This window comes from Malania oleifera, chromosome 8 (assembly GCF_029873635.1).
Source record: "Malania oleifera isolate guangnan ecotype guangnan chromosome 8, ASM2987363v1, whole genome shotgun sequence".
Taxonomy (NCBI): domain Eukaryota; kingdom Viridiplantae; phylum Streptophyta; class Magnoliopsida; order Santalales; family Ximeniaceae; genus Malania; species Malania oleifera.
In genome coordinates, this window is record NC_080424.1 from 7,530,717 (window position 1) to 7,541,936 (window position 11,220).

The following is an 11,220-nucleotide window of genomic DNA, read 5'->3' on the forward strand; positions in this document are numbered from 1 at the left end:
GATAGGACAATTTAGTGACTTTGTAAGCTTACTAACTGTCATAAGATTGAAAGGAGATTTAGGAATGTATAATGCAGAAGAAAGAGAGGTAAAAGGAGTAGGATTTACTGTTCTTATCCCCTTAAGAGCAATAATGGACCCATCAACCAGGGTAAGTTGAGGGTTATTTTTAGGATATTAGAGATCAGTAAAGAAGTTGATTGCACTTGTAATATGGTCAGTGGCAGCAGAATCAATAATCCAAGGACTAAGGAAGGATACCAGGTGACATGCAGATTGTAGGATTACCTTTTTGGGCAAATGAAGTAATGTTATAAGATGCTTGTTGAGACAATTGATATTGTAGAAACCTTGAATACTCCTCATCTGATATGGTCACAGTACATGGTTCACTCAAACAAGTGACTAACAAAGGAATCATACTTTTGAGATTTGCAAACGCAATCCCAACATTCACAAACTCAGACCAATGATCATAAGATTAATTGCTGGAACAATTAGAACAACGACGAACAAGGTGACCCACCATGAACAAGTCTCAGATAAATCAGTACAAGGCTGCTATAGCTGCAGGAAACTCATATGCAGCCCCAAGAAAGCAACATTCAGCACTGGAACAATTGGATAGGTGAACCACTGAAACTACCATGAACAAATCACCAACAACAAAAAAACTTATGAGCACTGCCACTGCTCCAAGAAGATCACCAATGACCGTTACTAACAGCGAACAACAACTAATGAATTACCACGAGTGCGTTGTCGCAACAAAGTTTAGATCTTTGAGCGAAAAACACATTTCCAACAGCTTGATATTTTGGTATATGGAAGGAATTAGGACATTGAATTAAAAAAACACAGCTAATTCCACTGTTTCAGACCCAATAAACTCAATAACCATTGTTAAAAAGCTTCACGAAGCATCAAACAACCATTCCTTGGGTGCCGCACTGCCATGAACAACTCACCGATGGATATAGCACTGCCGCAGCCTCACAACTGAACATAGGAACGCTGCCATGTGTCACGGTCTGCCTTTTTCACACCGTTGTGAAGGGCCGTGCGGCGCTAGCTAAAGCACTCTTGCTTAACTAGCCAGCCTTTTGCTTACCAACATTCATCCACGGAACACTTTCATTAACATTCAATCAGATAGCAGCAGAAATAATAATCAATTCATGAAAGCCGTGGCAACCAAGCAGTAAATATTGAAGCAAACGTAATTCATTAACAAATCCTCCGTTGACATGTTGTACTTAGCGAGGGAGGCAAGTAGGCTAAGCACGTTGACAATTGCTAGTGAGTTTTACAATGATTGATGAACACTCACCCTCCCCTAAAGAGCTTTCTAGGCCATTCTCACTCTAGCACTAGGAAACATCAAAGTGACCGAGGAGTCATACTGGCTTATTTGGCTTACAATGAAATAAATACTAGAAAATAACCCTACACTAGTATTTACATGATGGAAACCCATCCCAAACACACGAGATAAGCGGTCATAGGCAAGCATAATGCCCTGAACAAGCTTAGCCCGTGACACCATGGCTCCAAAAAACTCACAAAGAAGCCTTCATAAACCTTGAACAGGAATTAATGGAATTCCGCGAGTGCATAGTCGGAGAAGGTTGAATTTTTTAGCAAAAAACTGACCTAACAGCTTGATAATATAATCTAGAGAAGGAATCGGAGCATGGAAGAGGGAAAAAAAAAAAGAAAAAAGTGGCAGGAAATTCACTCACGTGCCAGCGCGTTGGGTCGGCCCTGCTGACTTTTGTATGGCACATGGGGGTGCGTGGGGGGTACTCTAGAGATGGCGCTTTGTGGGGTGAGTCATCCGGAGGTCGGGTCTGTTTATGGGTGTATGGTTGGTTTGTGAAATATTATGGGATGGAGGTGAAACTTGGAAGGACAGCTGCGAGAATGGTGTTTTCCAGCGATGGCTGTGGAGAACAGGGTTTAGTTTGGGTCACGCTCTTATATCATGTTGAGTAATTGGATGAAAATGGAAGACCTAAACTCAATGGTAGGTCTCTCCCTCTATTTATAATATATGTAAGTACAATTGGAATGACCACAATACCCTTACTAACTCACACTTATTACAAACAAAACTCCTTAACACATAATAATAATGCTAAAAGACTAAATAACCATTAACAACTATATATGAAGATTTAAAGATTGTGAAAATGTTTGTTGCATGATTTTTCATGTTTTTTAATAAAAAATTAAAAAAAGATAAAATTTTCATTTTAATTTTATTTTAGATCACATGGCAATTTTATTTTAATTTTCTTCATTAAAAAATTGTGCGTGCTGTGATTTAATCCACAAAAATGTTTGATATTAAGGTACTACAGCAGCCACAATAATTGAATAAAAAAACCTGGTTTTCAGTCGTTGCCACAATAACTTAGAAACCGAAAACAAACAACAGTGTATTGCCATCACCTGTTTCTTCATTGTGTTACAAGGAAAACTAAAAGTGAGAAGTTAAAATTTTACCAAAAAGCTCCTAACTTCTTGATTTTTAACTTTAGGGTGATTATTTATTGAAATAACACCCCCCCTTTTTTTTTTCGAATTTTTCTTGGTGTCATAGAATTTAACCTCGCCCGTATGTACAGCAGGCTAGCCATGGAAAAATATCGAAGGAGTTGATTAATCGTCTTATGAGTATACTTGGTCACTTGATTCAGCTCAGAACATTAAAGGTACCTCCATTTGATGTGAAGGTTCAAATATACTTCATACATGGATGCTTTTCTTTATTTCTCATTTTTTAAGTCAATCCTGACCTATATTTTTATCTAGAGCAAAGCTTTGATAGTGACTTTAATTGTTATTTCATGTGAATATAATAGAGAGAGAAACAAGTAGTTTGACAAATACTTGATGCTGGGAGTACTTCCTTAACAGCTATTTTGTATCAAATAGGAAAATCTGGTGTAAAAGGATTTAACAATAATATTGCAGCTGTTAATGAATAATTTGGTAATCATTTGGTAACAGTCTATTGTGCATTGATTGAGGTTTAAGACAATAAGAGGGCAGGGGGGACCTAGAAAACTTGGATTGAGGTAAGAAAGAAAAATTTAATGGCCCTCCAGCTTTAGAAGATAGTGCCTGGATTGAGCTGAATGGGAAGATGAATCATCTAGTGGATCTTGTATATTGTGGCTTTAGGCTGTATGCTTTTGTTATTGGGAACTGATATAGGATTATTTTTTTATTTGAAAGTTGTAAGTTTTAGCTACAAATATATTATGAATTGACTTTTGTATTGCATGACTGAATACCTTATTCTTTTCTTTTTTTTGAAGGACAATTAATTGAGTTTCAACTTTCAAATTTCAACATGATGTAATTGACTTAACTTATCCTATTAATTGAAAATTTTTGTTGCATTGATTATTGCAAATTCTATGTAATAACTATTAACTTCTTTGATGAATGAATAGTGCCACTAGTAATTGGCATGCATTTTTTTTTTTTAAAATAGTGTTTGATGTGCTTTAGCCTTCTTTCTTTGCTTTTATGTGACTTATTGCTGATTGCTGTGAGTTTACTTATATAAATTTTTTTTATCATTCATGTTTTTGCAACAGAGAAACTTGAAAATTATGATTAATACAAGCCTATCAGCGAAACAAGAGAAGGATGATAGATTTCAACAGATCAAGAAGGAAGTTGTTGAGATGATTAAAACACAGTTCCCCTCTCTGAAGTCCAAGGTATAATTTTTTGGCTGAGACAAAGGTCACCTCTATTTTATAATGGATGATACTGATCTTGCATCCTTTTCTTTTCTAAATGGAAATATATAGTTATGGTTTGTTATTGACTTCCGGTGTGGCAATTTAAATATAAAAATAGGTTTTTTTTGTCTATTTACAGCTTGATCTTGGATCATTTGTTTTGTTTATGCAGCTTTTCAATGATAAAGCTTGAATAATTTGGCTTAAATTCATGTCAAATGCATATACATGCTTTTACAGGCAACTGAGCAAGTAGCTGGATCATCAGAAGATTTTCAAGAATTTGGTTCCGAAGAAAAAGGAGTCCCAAAAAGGAAAATTAGTTTGGACAGTGCAATGGAGGACAAGATTTGTGATCTCTATGACCTTTATATTGATGTACAATTTGCATCTGAGGCCTTTTGTTTTGTTTTAAAAAATATTTTAGAGTAATTGTATATATTTTTTTCCATTTATGCTATCTAACTTTTGGGGATATACTTTTCCATGGTTCTAGGGACTTGAAGAAGATGCAGCTCCACATGTTCGTAAGCTATATGCAGAGGTAGTTTGCTTCCCGTGTTCTGTTTGATTTTTAGTCATGTAAACAAAATGATATTGACACAGCCATTTGTCCAATTTTTGCATTTTTTTGCTCAAAATCTGCACTAAATACCTACAGGAGTGGCCCCAAAAAAACTTTGGAAATGGCCCTTCCCTGTGCTAGTGCTGTTTACAGATTTGGATGAATCTGTGTTTGTCTGTAGAAGAACAGAAGAAATACAATATAACATGTATTATTTAATTAATACAAGTTTTAAGGGTTGGTCAAACACATGGTTTTAAATCGCGGTAGCAGGTAGCGTGACGTAACGGTAATGTGTGTAACGGGAAGTGGGAGTAGTAGATGTTACATAATGGGAAGCGGGTGTAATGGCCGTGAATTTTTTTGAAGCACACACAACCTTGTGCATATTGGCGTACTTGCATGTTTTAAGCTTTTGGCTCTTCTTGAAAAGAGTTTTAGTGTATTTTGAATCCTTTAGTTCTACTAAGTTATTTGGCTTAGGCAACAGGTTTACATTTGTTTTAAACCACAATTAATAGAAAGTTTAAGTGTGTGTGCATGTTTATACTTCTCATTGTTCTTATCTATAATAACTTCTTATGTGTGCTAAATTAATTAATAAAACAAAATACATTATTCGTTCCATTAATCTGTTAGATACATAAGATATATGAATAATACAAATATAAAATAATTAGAAAAGAAAGAAGGTTGAAGTTGAAAAACATAGAACATAAATATCACATTACTAATATTATCAAAATAAAATATTTTCCTAACAAGTTAGTATTTTCAAATTGTTAATTAATGCATCTCTTGTGAGTATTTAAAGAAATAGTAACTTTTGTATCATTGTCTTCCTCATTATAATCTTTTCGCCTTCTTGCCACATCCCACATGGTATATATTGAGAATGATTTATAAAAGGAGGGAAAAAATGAGAAGAAAAAGTAAAAAATAAAATAATTTTTTTGGCATAACAGTCCAATAGCGGTTACGTAACGGCCATAGCGGCCTTTATGTAATGGTCGCTGTCCGTACCAGCCGCTACAATCATGATTTTTCTTCCCACCGATTTCGCAGTGTGTAACGGTATCGGTAACCCAAAAAACCGTTACATAACTGCGTTACGTAATGGTCGCGGCCGTTATTTAAAGCCATGGTCCAGCACTATCATTTTAATTTCTTTGTTATAATTATTTCTTTGATGAGTTTTGTCAATTTCTCTCCGTTATATACAGAGGATGTGCTTCATAATAAAGTTTGTTTTGCTTCTTATTAATGTCTCTGTTCATTTTCTGTTGTTTTGATTTGTTTATAAATAGTTAATTGTTGCAGATTTGCAGCTACTGGAATATTTATCTGTGATCTCCATGAAGCTTCGAACATTTTTTTAATGTCTCTTCCGTTTGTGTTCTTCAGCTTGCAGAAATGTGGCCAAAAGGATTCATGGACAACCATAGCATTAAACGTGCGATTTGTAGAGCTAAAGATCGGAAGAAGGCACTGTATGGTCGACAGCCGGTATGAATGTTTTGCCACCAATCCCTTATTTTCCTCAAGTACAATCAATTCATAATTGCCTTTGGATGTTGATGAGGTGTTCCATAGTTTAAGGATTTCACTTTTTACATATGCTATTTTATTGATCGTATATGTTTTAAGCAAAATGCATAATAAGGTGAGCATTAGGTTGTAGGCTGGCTTGCTTGTGATTTGTTTGAAGTTGACATTGCAGGGATTAGTTGTATGAAGAAAATAAAATGGCATTTTTTTGTGTATGTGCAACTGGTTAGGAGGGATTTTTTTTTTTGGGGGGGGGGGTGTTATGGGGAGGGGAAAGAACTGTACAATTTGTAGAATGTTATCCCTATTTTTATTTTTTTTAGATAATGCCCAATTGTTATTGATATTGTGTTATATATACCATCATTCTAAATGATAACAACAACAATGAAGAACCCCTATTTGCAAGTATTTCGAGATCTCTTTTCTCCATTCTGCTTGATTTAGGGATACCTTTTCCTGTTAATATTTTTGTTACCTTAACCAAGTCTCCCTTTGTCATTAGAACTCCTCCAGCTCAATCAAGTCACTCCTTAGCACTCTGTACATTGGTCTTCAATGCACTAGTCTTACTGGTTTGGCTGGTTTTCTCATTTTCATTTAGTTTTCCTATCACAATCTCTTACATAAGCAATCAATTCTTACTTTTTATTTTATTTTATCTTTCCATATTTTATTATTCATCCATGCAATCATTTCTTATTAATCTTTTCATGTATTATAAATATTGTCATTTAGTTATTGTTAGCATTCCTTTTTTCTTTTTCAGGATAGAATAAGCTATAGTTAGCTTTATGTGCATGTTTTTTGTTAATTGCCTAGCATTCTGATTGTATAACATGATGGTGCTATAGCCATCTAACTAGATTTTCTTTTCAAAATTATAAATTATTTTATGATCACATGACCTTTTAGTACTTCCCAGTTTTAATCATTCCATTTTATAGTTGCAATGCACTCTTCAATACGTCCATTCCAGCAGATAATTAATACTAAATAATAAAAAATAAAAGAAAATCAAATTTTTTCCCTCCCCTGTGAGCATTAATGTCAAATACTCCATCCCTGCCTATCATTTCAAAATTTGTAGTCCATAATACTTTGCTCTAGGCTTGTCATCCTATAAACTTCAAGTTGTAGAGTCTCTCTAAAGTTTCTTTAGACTTGATCCTTATTTTAGTCTCACATAATCAACAACAACCACAGCCAAGCCTCAAGTCCCACTAGGTGGAGTTGGCTACACGAGTCCCTTTCTGCGAATTCACGCGATCAAGGGTATTTTAGTGTCACATATCATCACAAATTACAGTCATTCGTCTTGAATATGTTTAGTATGCTCATCCTTAGTCAAATTGTTCTTGCACTACTTACTTCTTTATACTACTTGAATAGGACTTCTAGTTGATGCCTGTTAAATTCTCCAAACTAACTAACTAGGCATCTTACCAGGTGCTTTTTCTGTCTATAACGGTCGTGCATGTCTCTGTGTGCATGCACGCAGCCACGCCCTCATGGCCCCCAATTAATCTCATTATTCAGTACCTAAGTAAATAATCTCCATGGCCGTACCCTGTCCATAATCTCAAGTTGATTTAATTGATATATTCAATTACCATCATTTTTGTTGTGTTTATTTTTGTTTATAATAATATCACTCTCATGAAATGTGATGTGACTCATGGTTTTGATTTCACGATAATTCATCCAACTTTGAATATTCTTTTATGTATAGGAGGCACTGGTGAGTTTTCTCTCTAAATATCCAGGTTTTTTTTCTTTAAAAAAGAAAATTTTTTAGGATTTTGTGAAATACACAAACAATAGAATTCCAATTTCTGCCTAGTGAAGATGGGAGAGTATCTTGGGGCCCGCTCAATTGTGGAAAACAGTTCAGTCATTTTCAGTTTCCATATAATTACAAGAATGCCCCTTATTTCTAGTTTTCCAACATTTACAAAGGAACGTTGGAAAAAAGTTTAAAGATTATTTTCCAGATTTCTATACAAATGTTGAAAAATTGGAAAATGAGATGGCATTTTTTGTAATTATTTGAAAAACTGAAAATGAAAAATAGAACTATTTTCCTCAAATGACCAAGGAGACCTAGAAAAATGGATAAAAATCCATTAATTTGAACCGAATTCGACACTCTTAAACAGACTCATAACTGATCCGCACATTAAATGAGTCAAATATGGTTTAAACTTTTTTTATCCGCCTGTAAATGAGTTTGCTGGCGGATTTAAGATTTTATCCGATGGATATTTACCTATCCGATAACAACTAATGTTTAAATTCATTGATTATGAGGCATCAATTCAATTAGCATAAGCTCTCTTGGCTAAAGCGTAGTCCCACACTCCCAACTATTGCATTATTGTATGTGTCTCTGAGTTTGCCCATGCTTACATTCAAACTCAAGCCTAAATACTCAATTTTCTCGTGATCAAAACAAAAGCCTCTAAATTGATGTTCAAAAAAATAAAAAATAAAAAATTATTTTTTTGATTAGTCATTAAATGTTTAACAGTTATTAAATTATAACTTTAAAATAATTTCAGTTATTATGTTACAAAATAAGTTATTCATCGGATGGTAAAAAAAAATTATATTAGGGATGGGAATGATGGATTATGAGCCATTCACCACGGATTTTTCGATCTGAACCGCCTTAAATTTGCATCTTAAATTAGTCGGAAATGGACTGTTATATCTTCACGCAATAAACCACCTGATACGCCATGGATTATCCTACCTCAACTGCTTTGTCAGTTCAATGACCAAGCCCTTAGCAACTCCCTCATTTCCACATCTCAATAAAGGATTCATTAGGTATACAAGCCTTCTAATTTTTGCCCTTTATGCAAGGTAAGGCTGCGTACTGATCAATTGTGGTCCACCCCTTCCCCGGACCCCGCATACGTGGGAGTTTTGTGCACCAGGCTGCCCTTTTTTTTATTTTTATTAAAGGCTTATTTAACTGTAAAGACTTCCTATTTTTCGATAAGCCGTGTGAAGTTGTAAATCTGCAAGAGGTACACAATTATAGAAAGGCTTATATATACATTTTTTTTTTTTTTTTTTTTCAGTTGAGTAAAAGATGGCTTGTTAGTTTTTACTTGCTTCAAGATGGCATTCTCCATTGTCCATCCAAAATGCAAACTTTTATATGGTGTAACAAGTATTACACACACACACACACACACATACATACATACATAGAGAGAGAGAGAGAGAGAGAGAGAGAGGAGACTGTTCAATTATTTTGTAGAAGGCAGGCTTGATGTGTTCATTTCCCTGGCATTGTCGGCTTACATTAATTATTTCCTGAACTTCCTTTTTTCTGTTTAGGATGTGGAAAAAATCAAGAGGAAGAAGTTAATGCCTAGGATAGAAGAGAGTGTTCGAGCTGAAGCTTGCCCAATTGCTCAGCCACAGTTTGTGCGAGAAAGATTGTCTACTGATTCTGGTAGTCATGGCATAGCTTCACCTAACAGGCCAATTTCAACAGCAGCTGTCCGTGTGCCCAGTCCATTAATGAATGGTCTTAGCTTGGAGAGGCCAAAACCTGAGAAGATGAAGGGAAGTTTGAGTGTCTCTGGGGATAATGTGAGGGTGTCAGATGGTGCGTTGGTGAAGAAAAAAGTAAAGAGGAAGCCAGAATTGGAGTCAGGTGAAGGTCATTCCCGGTTAGAGAAGTTGATTCCCCAACATGGAGAGGATAGACACAAGCCCCATAAGCCAGTTGCTGCTCCTTCCCATAAAACGAATCTTCAACCGGTTGCTCCCGCAAGTTCTGAACAGTTAAGCTGACATGAGTTTGCTCAATCAGGAAGCTTTTGCCTTGAGAATGTTTGTGCGATGCAAAATCTTTGTTCTATTTTACTCTTGTTTTTTGGTCTTTTTATTTCTTTTTTTTTTTTGGCAGCTTCATTCATTCTGGCCAACCAATCATTTTGCATTTTTGTAAGTAATTGCTGTCGACTGATTCGACGCATTCTGGTTTAGAGTTTTCATCTCGAGTAAAAGTAGCAAAAGGCTGTAATTCTTCTTTCTGTGCGCTGCTCATATACTGTGACTTACAATTTTCTTTTCCTTTTCCTTTTCCTTGGTGGCTCACCTTAAGTGGTGGCTTTCTGTCTTGGCCATTCCCCTAGTTGGATGGCTAGTTAAAATACCTGACATGCATTGTAGCACAAGCATTCCCTAATTTCGTATACTTACTGTTGATCTGCAGCTATATTTTGCATATCAAGAGTAGATGACAAGGTAAAGTTTCAGCTGTAAATGAAATCGAGTGCTGTTCGGTTTATAATGGGATAATTATTCAGGCTGGAGTTACGGAGTAGGTAGCTCAAATTTTAAAAATACTACCATTTTTTTTTTTATTACTTTTCTCAAACAAACCATCACACTTGTCAGGCCATTAGAAATTTTATCCCATTAGTGGCAAACATGAAAGTAATGGAAGTTGTAGTCAAGTCTGTTGGAGTTTTTAATTTTTTTTTTTGTGACATTTTACGGGGAAAAATTTATGCCAGGGTAGTGTTGTTTTAACAGAATTATTATGAAAATAGTTTTTTTTGTCTACAGTTAAATGCCTATTCATTAAGAGTCGAAGGTTACTCTGAAGGTTCCCATAGACTTTTCAAGTTGGGAGGCTGTCTCCTCAAGAAAATATCGTTTGGGAGTGTAGAATTTGAATTATTGTGAATTTAGATGAAATTTAAGATAATTTAATTATTGTGAATTTAGATGAAATTTAAGATAATTTTATATTATATTTTTGTCTAAATTTACGCAAATCCAAATCAAAAGGCTTGGTGTTCAAGCACTCAAATGCAGGATCAGTATTTTTTAGAAGCAATTTGTATTGTTTTTAGCCACTTATAAGTAGGTGATGTTGATAGATAATGACAAATCTCAAACGCTTAACACCTTAATGGGCATGGTTGTCAATTTTTTCTCCTTTCTTGCATGCTCAGCCGCACTTTTCTGGGTAAGGTAATGGTTCAATTAACCAACACATACCCCTTGAATAGTTAATTAAATTAAAGTTTCATTTGGCAAAAAATTGAATTATTTAAAATGATTAATTAAAATTGATTAATTAGATTTAGACTAATATTCAATGCTTAAATGAATTGAACCAACCATTTAGTATAATTTAAAATTTTGAAGTCACTTTTAAATAATAAATTTCCTTCGTAATAATAAACATGTAGAGTTAAAATGTTCATTATCAAACTTAATGCAATGCATTTTATATAAATTTACAACATATTGACATCGAATCGATAACAGAAAAAATTAAGAATTTGGAACAAAAAAATGATCAATCGATTT

The 11,220-nt window shown here is 34.6% G+C and overlaps 1 protein-coding gene across 4 annotated transcripts in view; it reads left to right on the plus strand.

Moving 5' to 3' along the window:
- The window catches only part of LOC131162482 (ubinuclein-1-like), a 46,896-nt gene extending 36,967 nt beyond the window's left edge, over positions 1 to 9,929 (plus strand). For 3 of the 4 annotated variants that reach the window (XM_058119014.1, XM_058119015.1, XM_058119013.1), the window contains exons 9-14: positions 2,631 to 2,717; positions 3,612 to 3,737; positions 4,002 to 4,139; positions 4,258 to 4,305; positions 5,731 to 5,832; positions 9,226 to 9,929. In XM_058119014.1, the coding sequence (XP_057974997.1) occupies positions 2,631 to 2,717; positions 3,612 to 3,737; positions 4,002 to 4,139; positions 4,258 to 4,305; positions 5,731 to 5,832; positions 9,226 to 9,687 (963 nt within the window). In that variant the 3' untranslated portion in view covers positions 9,688 to 9,929. The remainder of the gene's footprint in view (positions 1 to 2,630; positions 2,718 to 3,611; positions 3,738 to 4,001; positions 4,140 to 4,257; positions 4,306 to 5,730; positions 5,833 to 9,225) is intronic. The other variant, XM_058119016.1, reaches the window with a different exon arrangement.
- The last annotated feature ends 1,291 nt before the right edge of the window (positions 9,930 to 11,220 follow it).